A 21,103-nucleotide genomic window follows, 5' to 3' on the forward strand; every position below is an offset into this window, starting at 1 on the left:
GGGGCACAGAAAAAAAGCGTTAAGAGAACCCAGCTTTCTAAAAGAAGCTGGGAAGGAATGGGAGGCCCCCGATATTCATTCATACCTTCACTCAGAGATCAGTGGGGGCCTGCTCCCCTCCAGGTGCTATGCTGGGGAACAGGATGGAATAAGGCATGGTCTCACCCTCACAGAGTTCCAAGTCAGCTTAGTGGGCATGCAAGGCTCCCCACTTCCAAGTACCCACTTATGTATTAGGTAAGGGAACTTGTAGATGCCAAACAGGCAAACCCCGAAACCTCAGTGGCTTAACACAATAGAAATTCTAACTTACACAGCAGTCCAATGCTGTGTTCAGGGGACGGTCTTCCACATGGTGATTCTGGGACCCGGGCCCCTTCCATGTTGTGGCTCCAAGGTCACTGCAGAAAGGAAAAGGGAATATGGGGTCTTGTGCAAGGAGATGTTTATGGGTCAGGCCTGGAGGTAACATACATCACTTGTGCCCACATCCTGTTGGCCAGAACCAAGCAATGGCCCTGCCTATATGCAAGGAAGGCTTAGGGAACATCGTAGTCCCTGGCCTGGCAGCCCCTCCCCAGCAATCATTCTGGCCTGGGAGGGGAGCAGGAATCTTTGACGAACACTGGCCATCCCTGCCACAGGTGATCGGTGGCCCAATGGGGCATCGAGTCTTCCTGTTATTCATGCCTCCCTGCTAAAAGTCTTCCTTCAAACTCTCTTTCATCCCCCTTTCCTGGAGGCTTGGGGAGCAGATGGCTGGTGCTGATGTGTACAAAGACTGAACACACCCAGGGCTATCCTGAGCCTCCCTTTCCACCTCTGACAAAACAGGTGCCTCCCTCCCTGCTCTCAGGAGCCTCCACCCTCAGTGAGGCAATGTTTCTAGGGAGCTCAGGGGAATATCATTAACAAATATGAACTGCGTGCTCAGCACTGTTCTAAGCACTCTGACCAGCATCACTGCCACTCTGAGGCAGGTTCTAGCCTCACAGCATCCCCATTTTCCATACAAGGAAACTGAAGCATAGGAGAGGTTAAAGTCACTTGACTGAGGACTCGCAGAGCCTGAACTTCCAACTCCAGAGCCCACACTTTCAACGCTCCATTCTATAAAGCCGTGTAGAGCAGCGTGCCACCCCCAGATATAATGGCGGACACACTGACCTTTCAGCACCTACCCAGCCTTCCCAGTCAGGAACTCCATCTCCACCCCGGGGCCTTTAATAATGATTTGGACATTTTCTTGCTGCCTTAACACGGCTCCTTCAGCTCCAAAGGTGTAAGCGTTTTCCTCTGAGCACCTTGGTCAAATTAGCCAGGCCTGCTCCACAAAGGTGGCCTTAATTGGATCTAATTTCCCAGACAGGAGGAGCCATCTATCATGCCAACAAGTTCATGTTTAAAATTTTTTAGAGCTTAATTTCTTCCTCATGCTGCCAATTAACTGACACCACCCCAGCAAGGAGCGTGGCTCGGTGGGCAGACCTTTGCCGGGCTTTTGTTGCTGGCTTTAGCACCACCCCCAGGTCCCTTCTCAGCCCTGCACAGGCCAGAGACAGGCCAGCATGGCAGGAAGGGAAATGTGAGAGTGGAAGAGTCCTAGGGACCACTGGCCCCACTCCCTTATTTTATGGTAGAATAAATCAAGCACAAAGAATTTAACTAACCTGTCCCAGGTCACACAGCTCAGGCAAGGGGGATAGCACACAGTCCCTGCCCTTGGAGAACCCTCACTGTCCTTAGGAAGGAAATGAGCATTTTCTGAGTGTTGGGAACTTCACCTAGAGTTATTTAATCCTTCCAAAACTCTTATTTGAAAGCATACTAGTCTCTCTTTTACAGATGAGAAAACTGAGGCTCAAAGAAATTAAGTGACTTTTCCAAGGCCAAGCATCTGGAAAGGGCCATAATCAGAATTCAGATCTGGGCTTCACTGTCCTCAGAGCATCGGCTCTTTCCCATGGCCCACGTGCGATGGTAGATGACCTGGCTACTGTACTGTACTGAAGCTGGCTTGTGCTGGCTCACACCTGCTCACGAGAGCCAACTGTATACATCTCTTCCCAACTCCAGGTTCAATGCCATCAAGTGGGCAGCTTAAAATGGGCCCTGGTGGGAATATTTATAACTATGGAAATCAGCAAATACCTTTTTTTTTTTTCCTTTGGGGAGCCAGTTGTCAAACATTTACCATCACACCACTGCCAGGTGACTTCCACATTTTAATTACACCAAAATACAAAGAAAAGCCCAAAACAGGCTGACAAAGATTATGGTGTGTCTTAAATGTTTATATTTAATAGAATAACTTGTTTATACACTAAAAAAAATTCAAGGCATTATAATTATGTCACGTACAAGGTAATTAAGGAAATTATTTTATAACTGTTAAATCTCAGTGCACTATAGGTTGAGCTATCTAGAATGAGCCACAAGTTGGAACATGTGTGAAGCACTTGGTGTGTTTCAGTCCTGTTGCTGTATTTCTGTGACCATGTGAATAAACAGTGCCAGGTGCTGCTCTAAGCTTTAGAACCAAATTAGGTGAATTAATCCCATAACAGCCCTATGAGGTAGGCCTTATTAGTGTTCCTTTTTAACCCGATGAGGAAACTGAAGCACAGGGGATTTAAGCAATTAGTTCCAGTTGATAAAGCCAGTGAGGTAATGTCAGCAGTCTAAGTGAGAGGTCATTTGTGACTGAGCTTGAGGCCAAATGTCCCTCCTGCCCTGTTTTCCAGCCCCTAACTCCATAATCAACCTAGATTTTCCCACATCTGAAAATACCTCCTCCCCACGGGGTTATATTGCCAAGCTCTGGGATTCGGGTTCCCAAGGCATGGGTGCTATGCCCTCTCTCCTGTGAGCACCATCTCACCACCCCCCATGCACACCTGTACATTCACACACGTGCAGCCAGGTCACTGGATCTTGCAAGCGTCTCTCTTTTGCACACTTGATCTCTCCCTCCTTTCCCCAATCCCTCCCTGGCCCACCCAAACCCTCTCTCACGCACCCCTCTCTCCTGCAGGTGAAATTACCACCACCTCCCTGCTGGACCGTGAAACCAAGTCTGAGTACATCCTCATCGTACGGGCAGTGGACGGGGGCGTGGGCCACAACCAGAAAACCGGCATCGCCACTGTGAGTGCCTGGCCCTCCCCTACCCCCAGCTCCCAACTTGCCAGCCAGGCTGCTGCCCCCAGCTCATCTTCAGCTTGCACCACTTAGGCCCCTGGGTGCTTGTGTCCTGAGGCAGTGTGAGGCCTTGTGGGAGTGGAGGGAGGGTAGCAGGTACCAATTCATTGTCAGCCAAGGTCAGCCCTGGGGCCTCCACAGCTATGGGAAGAAAGACATTCCCAGGAATTCCCTGGCGGTCCAGTAGTTAGGACTCCGTGCTTCCACTGCAGGGGGCACGGGTTTGATCCCTGGTGAGGAAAGATCTTTCAAGCCACACAGCGCAGCCAAAAAAAAAAAAAAAAAAAGGCATTCCCACCTGGGACATGGGGGCATTCCAGAGAAGCAAATACTCTCTCTCCTGCCCCCAAAGACCAGCTGGGAAGAAGGCATGAGCCCCATAGTTCCCTCCCTGCCTTGGCACCTGCCAAGAAGCCGGAGCAGGTGTTCCTGCCAGAAGAGTGGCTCAGAGCAGGAAGCAGGGCCCTGGAGGGTTCCTGGGGGCCTGTGACCACCCCACCCCTACATTTGCAGCCTAGGTTTGCAAGAGATGATGAGAAATGATGCCTAGGTTTCCCTGCCATGAGCAAGTAGGACCCAGGAAGGCCCAGAGCCCCATCCAAGGCCTTGGTGCCTCCGAGAGTAGGAAGCTAGAGGAAGGCCATTTGAGGATCCTGACTGAGCTCTTAGCTGCAGAAGAGGATGGGGGAGTGAGACACTCCCTCTGTGGGAGAGGAAGCAGGAAGAGTAGCTGACGGGTCACTCCAGCCACTCCCCTCCTTATCCTCATTTGCTCTCCGTCTGGAGCCCTCTCCTGGCCTCTCCTTTAGCCCTCATCCCACCCACAGCAGCTACCCCCCATCCTTACCCAGCCAGAGGAGCTGGAGTTGCCATCGCTCGGCCAGACACTTGGCCGAAAAATCCCCAGTTCCCTGTTCAGTCACGGGAGGCCCCTGCTAATAAGACTCAGAGCTCTATAAATAATTTACCTGGGTGGCAGGTGAACAGGGAAATTGCTTGGCTTGTAGCTGAGACTGACAGGGGAAGCTCTAGGGATTCTATCAGGTTCCCCACCCCAAACCTCCCCCAATCTGTCGGTCACCTTCAGCCAAGACTAGGGGTGGACAGAACAAGTCCCAAGTCACAGGAACGATTTCAGGGGTCATCTCATCCATTCCTCTGCCTCCTAATGGGACAGCACCTAAACCCTCTGAAGGGTCTTGGCTCCCTCCTGTCCTTGAAAGCCCAGGCCCTGCCCCGAGGCCCCCAAAGTGGGTGGACCTGGTGGAGTTAATGCCACGGTGCCCCATAGGCATCTGAGTGTGTCCCCCAGCGTGGGCATTGTCCTCGCACAACTCAGCTAGGTGTGTCCCACAGCGCCCCTTGTGGCTTTGCAGGTGAACATCACCCTCCTGGACATCAACGACAACCACCCCATCTGGAAGGACGCCCCCTACTACATCAACCTGGTGGAGATGACCCCTCCAGACTCTGACGTGACCACAGTAAGTGGCGGTGGGAGGCAGAGCTGCTAGGCGGCCCTTCGCGGGGTGTCTGCCTTTCCCACGTGAGCCCTATGGGCCTGCCAGTGTGGTGCTGATGGGCTTAATGTTTCCCTCGGAGCCAGCTCTAGGAGCAGAGTTCCAGAAGCTCTCTTGCATGGTGAAGGGTAGTCAGAGGTTGGGGGAAAGCCCTCACACAGTCCTCAGCGACAGTGGACTCCAGGCTTTGTCAAAAGAAGCACAGGCAGCCCAAGGACAGTGCCACAGAGGAGCCAGGGCTGGTTCAGCTCATAGCCACCCTTACCCTGAGACCCTAGGACTCTGGCCACCCCCTCAGGAGAGCCCCCAACCTCCTGTCCCCCCACCTCAAATCGCACAAGCTTCAGCTCTGCCCTCAGCGCCTTCCTTCACCACTTGCATCACTGCAGCCATCGGCCTGGGTCAGCTGGCCCAGGGCTGCCCCATCAAGGGGTTCAGAGTTCAGGGACTTTCTGGCACGGGAGGTTCCAGGTTTTCACAGGCTTCTGTGTGTGCTGCGTGCAGGAAATGTGACTCAGGGTGGGGGAGGGGAGACACAGCCAAAAACCTCAGGGCGTCCAGAAGGGAGAGCAGAGTCCTGAGGAAGCTGAGCAAAGCCAGGCTTGAGCACCCCACTTGATTCTCTCTGCTCTGGGATTCACATTTGTGAGGCTTTCTTTTCCCCCTCATACTTGTGCCCCATTCGGCCTCATTCGGGGAGGCTTCTCCCCAGATGTCCGGCCCCACAGACACCAGCCAGCCCTGTGATAGACATGAACCTGACAGATTACGGCAACCCTGCTGGGACATGCCAGATGCTGTGCTGGGCACGTCTCATGAATTCTGTCATCCTTGTGGTGATCCCACGTGGCAGATGGATTCCTTGCTTCCACTGTATGATGGAGAAAATGGAGAGTTAGCATTTGAGGGGTTTGCCCAAGGTCTCAGAGCTAGTAAGATAGTAAGAGATAGTGTCAGGACTGAAACCCAGGTCCCACATGGCCTTTATCCCTCTGTTGGCTCAGCAGTGCCCTGACAGGTGGCCCAGGTCCCGAAAAACTGGAGAACTCAGGTGGGATGAGAGAAGGGATGGTAACTTTCATATCCAGCTCTCCAGGAAGGCTGCCCCACACTGAGTGATGCCTAGCCTCCCTGCCCCACGCCACATCAACCACAGCCGGTAGTGACAAGGTCCACCTGGGCTAGATGGGAGAGGATGTCAACCTGGAAGGAAGGACAGAGAGACGGAGAGAGAGAGAGAGAGAGAGAGATGGCCATCACATCTGTCCTGTCTTCCTTTGTACAAGTTCAAGATCCGAATGACTCTCAACTCGTGGGCGGGCCCCCCTTGCAAGGATTCCTGTAGGGTTGGGGGGTGGTGGGTAGGGATCTGGAATCTGTGTTTTCTCAAAGCCCCAGACTGGGAGAGTCCTTCCAGCTCAGAGCCAGATTTGGCAACCACTCCCCTAGGCCCTTTCCTCTGTGCTCTCTAGGGCTACAGATCCGATGGGCGCTCTCTGCTGCCACCTCATGTACACTAGGGGTCTAGACTAGGACAACCCCAGCCAGAGACCCCAAGAGCTGGGGCAGAATATTCACCTCTGAACGTCTGTCTGGTCAACTCTTACCTTTGCTTTACGTGACTGAGAAATTCCTCCCAGAGGGAACTGAGGAGAGAATGTGGCTGCATGGAACAGCAGCCAGGGGTGCCATTATGAAAGAGTCCACCTGCCAGGCAAAAAGTAGTTCGGCCCAGCTGGGACTGCACTTGGCCTTGGACAGTTCCCAGATCAGGTCCCCAGTAGCCTTCTCCGGGTCACCAGCCTTTCCTCACATCCTCTGAGCCATGAGCAGGTAAGGACAATGGGCCAGGGGCCTGCTGCCCGGCGCCCCCTCACTCTCCAGGAAACCTCCACAAACCTTCAGTGAGCACCTACTATGGGCCAGACCCTGTGCTTGGCAGGAGTACAGGAAGCAGCAAGTTTCCTCTCTGCCTTCAGGGAGCTTCGTGTCACTCCTAGGCTCAAACCCACCACTGGTTCCCACCTTACCCTGTGTAAAAGCCAGAGTCCTTACTGGACCTACTTGGCCCACAGGATGTGCCCCACCTTAACTCTGGGGAGATGGACATGTGAGTCCACCCCTCAGGATAGAGTGGACATGGCCGTTCCTCCCCCAGCTTGAGGCAGCCACAGGGATGGGGGACTTCAGCTTTTCAGTGACTCATGGTAGTGTTTGAGCCCTGAAAAAAAAAAAGGTTAATGACTCAGAATTTCAAAAAGAAAAGAGCAGAATCAGAATTAAAGCTTGTTATATTAAACATCTGCCAAATACGTTGTGACAACCTTAGAAATTACGCTATTTAACGTGTGTAAAAATTTCATTGCATTTGAGGACAAATTGTGTGTTTGATTTTCTGGAATTCCCAGTTATGTGTGATGATTGTCAGGATGCCAGAAATTAAGAAGCCCATACATTTAATTGAGTTTGTCATAGCAAAATAATTTCAAAAGGAATAGTCATAAAAATTCTTTCAGATTTTATGGCCGTGAAATGTATGTATGCATATATACATGGGTACATTGTAATACCTTTGAGGGGGCCCCCTGGGGCCTTCTAAGGCCTCACAATGGCCCTGGGTGAGGTAGGGGTTGTGGCTGAGGTGTGAGAAAAGTGGGCTTCAGGGAGGGAACAGCTAACCCAGAGGTGACATCAAGGGGGAGGTGATATTTGAACAGAAACTGGCCTACCTCCTGACTCATCTCCCACCCCGCTTCTCAGACCCACCACACACCCCCACCACACATACACACACACACACACACACGCACGCACACACACGCATACACACGCCTTTCAGTTTCCTGAACCTGCTGAACTCTTTCCCACCTTGGAGCCTCTGCGCAAGCTCCTCCTGCCCCCCCAGGGTGCTCTTCTTCCTCTTCTCCCACCTCTGCTCTTCCCATGGCTGGCTCATTCTCCTCCATCTGTCCCAGCTCAAAATTCCACCTCTCTACACTCCATTTCTTTCAGAGATGGCCACACAATCCGTGTTTATCTGCTTGTTAGGTTGCTTGCTTATTAAGAGGCAGTATAGCTCAGTGATTAAGTGGGCGCCTCTGGTACCAAAATGTCTGGGCTCTAATCCCAGCCATACTACTTACCAGCTGTGTGACCTTGGGCAAGTTACTTAACCTCTCTGTGCTCCCACCTTCTCAAGTAGAAAACGGGGATAAATTCTTCACTTGGTAGAGTTGTAGTCATACTTAATGAGCCAAAATACACAAAGTACCCTGGCACACGGTGAGTGGTCGGCAAATGACAGCTCTTGTCGCCATCAGCTGCCCCCGCTGCTGGAATCACATCTGTCTTGTTCACTGTTGAGCCCCAGTGCCTAGCACAGTGCCAGGCACATTGTAAGGGTTCAGTATTTGTGAATGAGAGCTGTTGATGGACTTGTTCGCCTTTCGTCCCCACCCTACCTGGCTCTCCACTCCACCAGGTGGGGTTGAGTCTCCCTTGTTAGAGGGACACTAGGGTGTGTGACCAAGGACTCTCCCAAGGGCCCCTCTAGAGGGGGCCCTGGCCACTGCCCCTGGTGTCTGAAGTGCAGGGTGATTCCAGTGATTTTTTTTCAGAGCTGTGAGCAGACGAGCACGTGCCATATTCGTGTGCACCGGGAGCTGGCCAGGGAGGTGTCTGTGTGCACATGTGCACCGCGGGTGTCCACCCACACGGGCATGAGCTTGCAGAGTGGCCATTCTCTGTTTGCAAGTGAGATTTTGGCCCGACTCTCCCTCCCCTCTCCTGCAGCCTCCTTCAAGGACCTGGCTGATGGGCATTGATTTAGAGCCTTTCAAAGCCCTCCAGCAAAATAAAGGAACGGGGAGAGGAAGAGAATTATTCCCCGTCAGGCCAGGAGAAAAATGACGCGCATGAAATGGGAAATAATGAGGGGAAAGTGGTGAGATTCTATACAATCGCCCAGCAGGGGGCTTGCAGGAGGGGTCCCAGCCCACCGCCTTCTCCTGTGCCCCCATCCCATGACCAGGGAGTGGGCCAAGGGGCCAAGAGTCAGTGCCCACCCCCAGCCATGGTCACTTGGAAGCAGCTGCCCAAGGTACCCCCACCCCAGCACTCAGGGGTGGTGGAAGGTATCTCAGCGCATTCAGCAACAGGCTGCCGCCCTGGAACGGGTGGTTTAACTGCTCTGTACCTCAGTTTCCCTATCCAGAAAAATGGGAATAAAAGCTATCTCCCTCCTCTAACTTGAGAGAAGCGTTGTAGAAACACAAGGCTTGCTGGTCTCCTCTGTCCATCAGGGGGATGACTTTGCCTGGCTGAAATGATACCAGGAGAGCCTTGTCCCCTGCTGTCGATACGGGAGTGATTGGGTCCCCATTATAGAGGTGGGGAAACTGAGCACCATGCCCGCAGCACAGTGAGGGCTCCTCAGGCCTGGAAGGCTGGGGCCTCCCCCCATCCCCATTGGCACAGCAAGGCTGGGAAGGGAGGAGATGGGCTGAGCGGCTGGGGTGGGAGTAGAGCCATGTGCCACTCTCTGAAGCAGAAGAGGGGCCCGGAGAGGCTCGGGGTTCAGTGCCAATGTTGGCCTCTCTCCCTGGGGCCCAGGGGCAGATGGGCACCCTCATCAGGCCAACCCATCTGTCTGTTCTGGTCTAATGGCCCCTGAGACACTGCGGGCTGAGGATTAAGCCAGAGGAGGGACAGATTCTGCTGCCAGAGCACAAAAGACCCCACATCAAGTAAGATGAAGGAGCTGACTAGGCCAGGCTGTCATCGCCACGTGTTCTGGAGTTAAGAACGACACCATCCTGATGCGGGCCCTGGGACTGCGGTCACCACCCCCCATTGATCTTGTCCACCTCTGGTGCTGCAGTGGCCCCTGCAGCTAGTGTTGGGGTTGAGCTGAGGGGTGGGTGCCACTGCTGTCCAGGGTGGGAACTGAGTCAGCTCCAAGGCTGGTGCTCTCTGACACTGAGTCTGGCCCATGCCTCTCTGAGCTCTGCTTTCCCCTTGTGGGAGGTGGATGGTAGAGAAGTTCCTACAGAGCAGGGGCTTGGTAGGACCCTGGGAGAGAATGGGGACCTGGGAGAGAATGGGCTGCAGGGTTTGTTGCTCTGGGTTAGGTCAGCAGTGAGGTTGATCCCTTCATGGGGAGGGGCTGGAAAGTTAAAGGGGCCAAAGTGTCTGGGGCCCCTGTCCTGAGACCCTCCCCCTTCTCGGGGATGGCATTCCCCTTCAGGGAAACTCAGACCTCTTCCTCCTCCAGCCTCCCCCATCCCCAGCCCCATGACTGGCCCACCCTCCGAACCAGGGGACTTATCCATGGCTCCCTTCCCATGCCCTGTCATCCTTGGTGTCACAAGAGGCCCAGTTCTTTTCAAATTGCCTCACAATCTAAAGCTCCAAAGGAAAGAAGAGAGAGTTTGATGATGAGGAGCCCAGTTCCCAAAATCTGTGGTTTCAAATCCTTTCAAAAGATCAGCCAAGGATTTGGACTCCCCAGCCCTTCCCAGCCCCCACCTGAAGAATTCCACGGTCATGGGCTACAGGGACTCCTCCCCCAAAAGCTCCATGAACATGTTACCCCACACGTCTGGAAAGGAAGGTCGCTGGCGGTGTTGCCTGCCGGAGGGACCTAGAGCCCCTTCCTGGCTGGGAGACTTTGGGAGACTCACTGTGCCTCATCTGTGAAATGGGCTTAATTATAGGCGTCCTCCTCGTAAGACTGTTGACACAGTAGGTGGAGAAGGCCTGGTGTCTATGAGGTTCGGGGAGCCTCCTATATGCTATCGGGTGCTAAGTGTTGCTTTTACAGATCAGAAGCTGAGGCTTGAGTAGGGAAAGGGACTTACCTAAAGTCAAAATAGTGGATGGAGAAGCCAAGAAGCCCAGGACTTCCAGTGCTGGTTCATCTTCTGAACCTCCTGCCTCCCAACCCCCCAGAGATCCCCCTGCTGAAGCCAGGAGGGAGACCCACTTCCCAAGTTTGAGCGAGGATACCTCCTGCTCCCAGACAGTGGGGTGCCCGGGACCAGTGTGTGAGCTCAGACAACCCGGGCAGGTAGCCCGGGCCACAGAGACCCCCTCCCTGGCCTGGGCTCAGTGGAGGGGTCGGTTCCTCCCGGGCAGGTGGTGGCCATTGACCCAGACCTGGGGGAGAATGGCACTCTGGTGTACAGCATCCAGCCACCCAACAAGTTCTACCACCTCAACAGCAGCACAGGCAAGATCCGCACCACCCACGTCATGCTGGACCGGGAGAACCCCGACCCCCACGAGGCGGAGCTGATGCGCAGGATCATCGTCTCTGTCACGGACTGTACGTGCCCCTCACGCCTGGGCTGTGGCCCCTGACACTCAGTGAACTGGGGACCTCCCCCAGTGGCACGTCCTCTGGGCATCCTGGGGCCTACCCAGGAGGGCTGTGTCTTGATGACTAAGAGTGGAGTGACACCCACTTCCCAGTTGTGACCCAACCCTCGCAGAGGGCAGAGGAGCTGGGGGTACAAGGCCCAGGCTGCTTCGTGAAGGGGCCCCTGGGATGAGGGCCACTGAATCGCCTTTCTCCACCCCCCTTTTTCTCCTCCCTCTCCTCTCCCTGGTCCCTCTAGGTGGCACACCCCCTCTGAGAGCCACCAGCAGTGCCACGGTGTTTGTGAACCTCTTGGACCTCAATGACAATGACCCCACCTTTCAGAACCTGCCTTTTGTGGCCGAGGTGCTTGAAGGCACCCCTGCGGGGGTCTCCGTTTACCAGGTGAGTTTCCCTTTCCTGGCCCAGGATCCTGCTCTCTCGTCATCTCCCTCACCAACCAGCCAGCAAGGGAGCAGTGGGTGCTATGTGTGCCCAGCCTTGTGACGGACACTTGGCAGGGGCGGGGCAGGGGAGGCCAGCCCGAGACCATCAGACAGGACACAATCCGCACCAGACTTGGAGAGCCAGTGCTCTGAGAGATGGAAGTGGAAGGCTTCCTGGAGGAGGAGGGGCTTGAGCTGGGTCTGGAAGGGAAAGCACCACAGGAGATGGTTAAAGGCAGAGGGAGGGAGGGGGACAAAGAATAGAATCCTAGGGAGCCAAGTCAGTTTCTCAGGGCCTGATTGTGGAGGGCTGGCCCAAAGACCCTCAGCACTTCATGCCTATAGGTGGTTCTAGAACACAAAGAAGGTCAGACGAGTGTAGCCCAGGCATCCTGCCTCCATGGGCAACCCCCTCTCTCCTGTGCTCTCCTGTAAACCCCAAGGCAGCGCCGCACAGTGGGTGGATTCCCCCACTTTTCAGGAGACTTACAGAGACTTGCCCAAGTCCCTGTAGCCAAGAAGAGGTAGGGCCTGATCTTGAACCTGGGCCCTCTGCCTCCTGCTTCATCACCCTTCTGGTCAGGGAGGCCCTGAAGGTACAGGTTGAGGGGAGGTGATGCCCTAACAGGGGCTATTTAGAAACACTGGAAAGCCCTCAAAGTTGAGATGGGCTTTGGAGTACGACCAAGATGGGTGTGGGTCCCGACTCCACCACCTGTGTGCTGGGTGACTTGGAGCACATTATTTAACCTCTCGGGCCTCAATTTTCTCACCCATGAAATGGGGATCAGAAGAGTACCTGGCTGGCTGTGCTGTGAGGATTCAGTCAGACACCTGCGTAAGCAACCTGGCACTTGGATTGCAGGAGATACACAGCAACCGATGTGCTCATGATTTATGTGTCTGTCGTGAAGGTTTATACCCTAGAGACAGCGGGAGCCCGTGGCACAGGGTTAGCCTGATCCCATTTGAAGAAGACAGCGTTATTTGCCAGGATGCCAGAGTGGTTAACCTTGGCCATGCCCTGCAGGCCTACTGTGCTTCAGTTTCTTCATCTGTAAAAGGAGATTAAGGATCCAGGGAGCATTCACTCTCTCCAACAGAACATTCTCCCCAAACCCCCAGCAGGGGGAGCTGTGATCCAGGGAACAGCAGCCAGTCCCCTGAGGAGAAGTCCCCCAAATAGGAGGGAGGTTGGTGAGAGAGCAGATGAGCCCCGAGACCTGGTTCTCCAGGGCTCAGAGACAGCAGAGGAAGGAAATGCCCACCAGCACAGCTTCTGAGTTCACAGAGGAACTGGCTCAGAGTCATGAGAAGATGATTGGAGGAGCTAGGAGCATTTAACTGGGAAACTGTCTTCAGATACAGAAAGGGGGCTCTGACCGAAGCTCAGCGGTTCCCCAGGTGCCCTCTACAACCTCAGCCAATAATGATTTCTGCTGAATGTGCAGAAGAACTTTCCCCAGGGATTAGAGCTGTGTGCAGACAAATTGGAAGTAGTGAGCCCCCTGTCATGGAAAGCATTCAAGCTGAGTCTGGATACCCTCTTATCCAATTTGTTGGATGTAAATTAGACCAGATGACTTTGACATTGTCTTTCAATCCTGAGAGTCTTGGCTTGATCCAAAGCTCTTATTTTAACTATGATTGTACATTTTTTATCAAATGTCTTGAGTCGTCTTCTGTAGAACTTTCAACATATCAGGGTCTTGAGTCAGGAGCTCTCCTCAGGACTAGAGGTGCAAATGGGAACGGTGCAGGGATTGGAAGGAGGTTTGCCTAGACATGGCCTCCAATGGCCTGTTTAAAATAATAATCAAACCCTCAAGTGACTTTTAAAAACAAGTTCTTGATATCGTCTTATTTTTGTTGTCTTACAAATGCAAACAAAGCAGGGAAGGGAGTCCTTTTGATCAAGCGTTCTGTGTAGTTGAGCTCCATGTAGTTGAAGGGGTCTGAGCTGTTAACAGCTGCTCCTGGCCAGCAGCACGAGGGCCGGGGCTGAGGGAGACGGCCGAGTTTGGAGGGTCCCCAGCCAGCTGGGGTGAGCCTGGGAGGGCTTCCTAACGAGGAGAGCAGGGTTTTGAAGGGGGGACGGCTGTGGACCTGGACTCTTGTTCTGAAAAGCCCCTTTCCTACATCACCCCACTCCCGGCCGCACTTGTTACCTCTGGATACCTTTCATCTCTGACGTGCTGCCCCCTTAAAGAGCATCTGGGAGGCTACGCTGGGGACAGTGGCCTGGCCTGAGGCTCTGGGTTGTGGTGGGGGCAGGTGTGTCTGCCAGAGACAGGCGTGGGTCAGCGGGAAGGAGGGAGTACTTTCTCAGGGGCTGAGCGTCAGTGCTGGTGTCCCCACCCCTCACACGGCCCCTCCTCTCCCTCAGGTGGTGGCCATCGACCTGGACGAGGGCCTGAACGGGCTGGTGTCCTACCGCATGCCTGTGGGTATGCCCCGCATGGACTTCCTCATCAACAGCAGCAGCGGCGTGGTGGTCACCACCGCCGAGCTAGACCGCGAGCGCATCGCCATGTACCAGCTGCGCGTGGTGGCCAGCGACGCGGGCACACCCACCAAGAGCTCCACCAGCACGCTAACCATCCGAGGTGAGGGGGCAGGGGTGCCTCCTGCTGCAGTGGGCACATGACACGGGCCCTGGGGCAGTGGCGGGCGGCTGGGAGCCCACGCTCGCCACTGCTGTCCACTGTCCGGGCGGCACAGGCTGCCTTGCCGATGGGCGCCCTCTTCAGCTGGAGCCATTCGACACAGCAGAGCCCTCTCTGTCTCCACTAAGTCAGAAGTGCCAGCAGGGCCTTCTTCCCACCTGGTCACTGCCTTCAGGGTCCCAGAGCCCAGGGGCAGTGGCCTGGACCCACTGCTAAGGTCCCCCTTTTTGATCCTGGCAGCGGCAGAGGGGGCTTGCTCAGGGGGTGGCGCCCTCAGGGTCATGAGCAGGCAGGGGAGGTTCAAAACCCTTTGTCGTCGTCTTTGGAGGGACAGACTTTCTATTGGGAGATGTAAAGGGAAGCCTCCCCTCCCGTGTGTGGGGAATGCCTGGAACCGCAGTGGAAGGGCATCACCCCCCGGAAGAGGACAGCTGCGATTCCCAGACTCCCTGGGATCCCTCATCTTCCTGGGGCCCTCTCGATAATTCCCACCATCTCCACCCTCTATCAGGGCGGGGCCGGGCCAAGGAGGGTTACTATTGCTCATCTACTCTGGCTGTATCTTTAATTCTTAAGACAAAACTGGGACATGGACATGAGCTGTTGACAGAGGGCCAGGAGTAACCCCAGGGAAGTGAGTTCAGAGTGTAATGGGCAGGATGTGGCCTGTTCTCTAGGACAGGCCTGGTCCCATCCTGGGTCCTGCCAGCCTCTGTGGGGTGGGGGGTGGGGGGTGGTTGGCTCGGCACAAACATTCACCCTCCTTAAGCACGACCGAAGATGATGAAGAGAGAGCGCCGAGTGTTCTCTCTCCTGCTGGTCCAAGGCTTGTGGGCTCCTGGTGCCAGTTTGAGGACCCACGTCTGTGCCAATGATTGACAGGGCAGGTGTCCAGTCCTCTCAGAGAGGACCCCAGATTTTTTTTTCCAAGGCTCAGCAGAAGCCGTGTCATCAAATGAGCCTATCGTTTCTCCTGATGTTATCACAAAGAGGAGCCGAAGTGGCGCAGGGCTCATTTCACGGAAGGTCATCCCAAGCCCCATCTGCCAAAGGAATGGGGGCCTGGCATGCAGAGCTGAAAACACAAATCTATAAGGGAAATTAGACTTTTTTGGCTGGGGTGTGTGGGGCGCGGAAGGAAGGGTAGCTTTCAAAGCCAGCTACTTTCTCTGGGACAAACTGGGGACAGGCTTCCCCAGACCCCCACCCCACCACTCTCTCCCTGTGTGACTTTGGACAAGTCATTCAATTGCTTTGAGCTTCCTCGTCTCTATAGTGTGTCTAATGACGGCTGCCTTGTGAGGATGATATGAGGGGCCCGTGTGGTCCTGTAGAGGAAGCACTTAGCATGGCTTGGCACCTGGGGGGAGCTGAGAAATGGTGATCACCGTCATCGTCGTCATCATAACTGTCGTTGTCGTTGTTGGGCATGTATTGGAAAGAGGCTGTGGGGTCTGGACAGCTTGAGCAGCAGCAAGCCCCCAGGGGAACGGGAGCTGTGGGAGGGTGCGGATCTCTGGTCTGCTCTGTCCTGGCCCCAGCGGCCATGGGGGCCCTCAGCTCATGACCCGCAGGTGTCGACTTCCTATTGGTCTGTGGCATGAGCCACTGCCTTTGGAGCTGGTTGTTTAGAGCAAAAGCCTGGCCTAGCCCTGACCACCGACTCTGCCCACAGTGCTGGATGTCAATGATGAGACACCCACCTTCTTCCCTGCCATGTACAACGTCTCCGTGTCCGAGGACGTGCCGCGGGAATTCCGGGTGGTCTGGCTGAACTGCACCGACAACGACGTGGGCCTCAACGCTGAGCTCAGCTACTTCATCACAGGTCCGGCCCTGCCTCCACCCGCTCCCAGATGAGCAGCCAGATGGGAGAGGGGAAGGGACCCGAGTCAGCCATCGGGTTTTGCTGCTGCTGGGACCTCCCTGAGGATTTGCTCTTGACTTCTCCTGAGGGCTTTGCACCTGGGTCCCTGTGGTCTGGCTCTCTGGGGGCCTCCTGAACCTGTAAGGGGATGGGGGTGGGGGGTGGACTTCCTGAAGTTTATTCTAGAGGGTGGTGGAGCCAGTGACTCCTGGGGAGGAGCCCTGCCCCCCACTCCACCCCATATCAGCGTGACAAAGCAGTGACTAGAGGAATGTGGCCTTTTCCTTCCTTGGGGACCTTTCACCCATAAGGAGAATTTGCATCTGTTTAGAGGAAGATGGCCTAGACATCCCTGAGTGAAATGGTTTTCACTTAAAAGTGTCAAGTGGTTACTTAGAGACCTGTGGAGAAATACTATGAGGCCATGTCTGGCTCAACAGTAGAAGGGGAGCCATGATCGATTAGTGATGTCTGCCACGACAGTAGGCTTGGTAGGTGGTGGCAAACATGCCATGTATTAGTCATTCCTGGATTAGAACAGTCTACCGGCATTCTTCAGTCCAGGACACACATGAGAGGTGCTGGAATGCATGGCAGGGAGCAGGGCAGTTCTTTCACGTTCCTCAGCCCTCCCTCGGCCATTTTACTGGCTCAGCCTTCCCTCTGTCCATGGCCTACCTGTAGCCACATTACATACACACTCATATACACACATGCCCGTGCACACACCAGCCTCCCTGATGCCTCTCCCCCCGAGCAAGGAATCCCAGACTACGGCCCATCCACAGTTGCAGCCAAGGTGAACTCCCAGGCCTCTGCCTCTCCTTTCCAGATCCTTTCCCTCCTTCCCCTCCCTAAAGGAGCCCCACACCCTCAGGCCAGCTCCTCACAGGCTGGTCCTCAAGACTGCTCTGGAAAAGGCTGTTATCAAGACCCCCACATGGCACCAGCCATGGTTTGGCCACCAGCACTACTTGTGTCTTAGTTCCTTCCCTGCCCTTTGGAGTCAGATTGTGTCCCTTGTAGATGGTGCTTCAGGCACCGGGGAGCAGATACTGGAGGCTCGGGGAACGGGGGCAAACCATGTGAGGACAAGGGAGCACCTGGAGGCAGCCCCCAGGATGACTTCCCAGTGCCTCAAAGTGGCCAGTTCCTGCTGACCTGAGAGCCCTCCCAGCCCTAGGGTTCTCGGATTTTAATTCTGCACATTCCGCCCGACGCTGTGCTGTGTCCTGAGCCAAACTAGCCCAAGCCCAATGCGGTGGCGCCCTCTGCTGCCCAGAACGCCACACTGCCTCCCAGCTGGCAGGGGAAGGGTCTCCACACTGTTCCGATGGAGTCCTTTCCTGGCTGATGTCTGCCTCAGGGAGGAGGCCCTCACCCTTCCCACCCGTCCCAGAACTCAGGAAGACTGTCTGAGGCATGTCTCCTGTCCACCTGCTCCTACTCTTTAGCCTGTGGAGCCTCCAGGAGTCGCCACTCAGAGAGCCCAAGAATGCTCAGCTGACTCCAAAGTCCTCGGCCACATATAAAAGCCCCAACCCAGGTTAACTGCTCAGACACTTCTACCAGACAGGCAGGTGGCAGAGTGGAGAAGGACTCAGAGTCGGGAATCAGACTGCTGAGTTGGAGTCCTACACCCCGAATAGGTGACTGTACCCAGTAATCTCACTAAAGTACCGTTTTCCTTCTCTGCAAAGTAGTGATAGTGCAAATGAGAGGAAATGCTCCACTAAGTGCCTGGTACACAGTAGGTGCTCAATGAATGTTAGACCCTTATGATTTTCAGGCATTTGACAGTTCACCTAAGCCCACATAGGCCACGTCCTCATCAGAGTCCCTCAGGACCCCCTTCCCTGGCAAAGCTGAGTGGAAAGCACAGCCTTTCACCCCCGGACCACCCCTGGAGTGTCCTGGCTCAGAAGCAGAGCTGGGTGTCACTGCCCTTTCCCCGGCCGGGAGCTCTGTTTCCTGACCGGAGCTTCATTCTCTCTTGCCCACAGGTGGAAACGTGGATGGGAAGTTCAGCGTTGGCTACCGCGACGCCGTCGTGAGAACGGTGGTAAACCTAGACCGGGAGACCACAGCCTCATACACGCTCGTCCTGGAGGCCATCGGTAGGCACCAGCCCCCCCACGGAGTTCACATGGGGTGGCCTTCCAGGAGCCAGGCCTTGAGCCAAAGGCTCTGCCCTGATGCCAGTGGAGAAAGGGCAACCAGACCCTCAGTATACTACTGTGCACTTGTGGGCCATGAGGCTCGGCGCATGGTGCTACATGCTAAGGTGGTGTGGCAGGGGCTATGTGGGAGCCATATGGGAGAGCAGCGTGTAGACTGATCACTGCAAAACCAGGAGAACAAAGCAGAAAGGGAAGAAGGGATGGCCCAAGGGTAGCAAGCACTAAGGGTGGTGGAAACATGGGGAGGGGGGTGATCAAAGCAGGCTTCTTGGAGGAAGTCACCTCTACAAGTGCCTTTGAATTAGTTAGGACTCTTGGTGGCAAATTTTAAAATAAACTGACTTCAACAGTGTAGGCTCACAAAACCTGTCCACGGGGAGATGGAGCTTCAACTATGACTGGCTTTGGGGCTCAGGTGATGCCACCAGGCCTCAGTCTCTCTGCATTGGCTGGCTCTGCCCCCTGCGTGTTGGCTCCATCCTCTGGCTCACGTGGTCACAAATCCTTGCTGCAGTCCCAGCCTTAATCTGGGTTCAAGTGCTGCAGCAGCACTCCTCCCTAGGGTGACCATCCTGGCCTGGTCATGCAGCACTGGGCACAAGCTCCTTCTCCCAAGGAAGATGATCCAACAGCTGCCCCTGGGGCTGAGCCCTGGGAGGGTCCTGCAAGGAACCGAAGGGGCAGAACCCCTGGGTACTTTAGGCTTAGAAATCAAGCAGAGCCGACATCCCTGAATGCAGAGATCCAATCCATCCTGTAGGTGGGTTTGACTTAACTCATGTTTCATAAGAAATGACAATTCATTGTGAATGTTTAAAAATCAGGAGATTTTATTTAAAAGCTCAGACATTTGATTTCTCTTGAGAAATCAGAAGATCTAGTGTCACTGGGCCCCCTCCTGCCTGTCCAGTGTGGACCGGAGCAGAGGACAGCTGCCCCTTGAGGCAGGCATGCCCAGGTGTGCGGATCTTACCTTCCTGGCCCTGACAGCTGTCGGGTTTGGCATCTCAGGACCTGTATCTGGTTCTTAGGGCTGCTGTAACAAATTACCACAGCCTTGGTGGCTTAAAGAACAAATATATTCCCTCATGGCTGTGGAGGCCAGAAGTTCAAAATTAATTGTCTACAGAGTTGCATTCCCTCCGAAGGCTCTAGGGGAGAATCCTTCCTTGCCTCTTCCGGTTTCTGGTGGCTCTAAGTGTGCCTTGCATGTGGCTGCAGAACTGCAGTCTCTGCCTCCAACTTCACATGGCCCTCTCCTCTCTCTGTCAAATCCCACCCGCCTTTCCCTCATGAGGACCCTTGTCATGGGGTTTATGGCCCACCCAGATAATCCAGGATACCGGATACCTCATCTCAAGATCCTTAACTTAATTACATCTTCAAAGACCCTTCTTCCCAATAAGGTTACACGTACAGGTTCCCAAGGATTTGCCATGGGTGTATCTTTTGGGGGCCACCATTCAACCCACCTCATGCCTCAGTTACCTCCTTTGTAAAATGGAGGTGATGATAAGAGCGCCCGCTTGGCAGGCTTGCTGTGAGGATTGAATGAGTTAGAATAGCGTCTGGAACGTATTAGATACGGTCAGTGTTGTTCCTAATCTAAAGAGCCCCCCCTTGCAAAGGCCAGAGCAGGTGGGGGAACAGGGCATACCTGTGGCTGGTGCCCGGGAATGTGCCCCTCAGGCAGCTGCTGACACCCATCCTCTTTCACCTCCCACAGACAATGGCCCCGTGGGCAAGCGGCGCACAGGCACGGCTACCGTGTTTGTCACCGTCCTGGATGTGAATGACAACCGGCCCATCTTTCTGCAGAGCAGCTATGAAGCCAGCGTCCCCGAGGACATCCCTGAGGGCCACAGCATCGTGCAGGTAGGTGGCGGCCGGGGCACAGGCAGGGCCACGCTCAGCTCAGAGCGCACACGCTCAGTGGCCTCGCAGCAGAGCGGGATGGAAACAGGAGAGGGTCCAGCTGCTGCTCCCAAAGTAGCCAGCGCTATGGCCAAAGGGGGGCCCAGGCTCCCCACTCCCTCCTGGGGAGAGTAGGCCCCGAGGTTAGGTAGCCCAAGATGGGCCCTTGCTCCCCACAAAACAGAAGGAGGGCCTCGGCCCTCCTCGCCTCCCTCCCTCCCCCACTGCACCCTCCCATCCCCCACTGCACCCAGAAGGGCCTTTCAGAGCAGGGGGAGCTGGAGATGTCACATTTTCCCAGAAAGGAGCTGAGGAGAGAGAGCCAGGGCCCAGTGAGGCCCAGAACAGAGCTGCTTTCACAGGGCTTTTGGCTGAAGCTCCCCTCTTGGGAAATAAACCAGCACAAAAAGAAAGGGGTCCTTTGCCCGGGGAGCAGGAACGACAGCTTTGGGCCTCGAGGGAGGAAGGAGGGGACCTGGAAAGGAGGCTGGGTGCCCTCCCCAGCCCTCCCTGGAGGCCTCAGTTGCTGCGTGGGGAGGGAGGCCGGCCATGAATTACCCTCTTCACCAGCTGAGCACAGGGTTTCCCACTTGGAGGCTGAGCCAAACAGAGCGAATCTGGGCCTGCCCACTGGGCCAGGCTCCCGGGCTTGGGAGGGGCCGAAGAGCAGGAAGCTGGGAGTGTGCCCCCCTCCCTGCATCAGGGCCGGGCATGGGGCAGGAGGGGAGCCGGGGGCAGGGTGCTGACTTCCAGAGGTGCCGCTGGACTCTGGGGGCTGGTTCCAGAAAAGGGGTCTGTCCCTCTGAGCCTCAGCTCCCAGGGGCTGAGAGACACCCCACGCGCACCAAGCTGTGGGGCCCCGCCTCTCCCCTAGCCTAAAACCTAACACCCGCCTCCCCCAGCTCACACAGGTCTCCAACCTGGGGACACAGCTGGTGGTATGGCAGACCT

At 55.2% G+C, this 21,103-nt stretch overlaps 1 protein-coding gene across 1 annotated transcript in view; it reads left to right on the top strand.

Moving 5' to 3' along the window:
- Positions 1-21,103, top strand: part of CDH23 (cadherin related 23) — a 377,990-nt gene that overhangs the window by 282,306 nt on the left and 74,581 nt on the right. The window contains exons 20-27 of the mRNA XM_055081216.1: positions 3,035-3,147; positions 4,578-4,685; positions 10,857-11,046; positions 11,339-11,484; positions 13,912-14,131; positions 15,867-16,019; positions 18,062-18,175; positions 19,965-20,113. Coding sequence (XP_054937191.1) covers positions 3,035-3,147; positions 4,578-4,685; positions 10,857-11,046; positions 11,339-11,484; positions 13,912-14,131; positions 15,867-16,019; positions 18,062-18,175; positions 19,965-20,113 — 1,193 coding nt within the window. The remainder of the gene's footprint in view (positions 1-3,034; positions 3,148-4,577; positions 4,686-10,856; positions 11,047-11,338; positions 11,485-13,911; positions 14,132-15,866; positions 16,020-18,061; positions 18,176-19,964; positions 20,114-21,103) is intronic.

This window comes from Physeter macrocephalus, chromosome 20 (genome assembly GCF_002837175.3).
Source record: "Physeter macrocephalus isolate SW-GA chromosome 20, ASM283717v5, whole genome shotgun sequence".
Lineage (NCBI taxonomy): Eukaryota > Metazoa > Chordata > Mammalia > Artiodactyla > Physeteridae > Physeter > Physeter macrocephalus.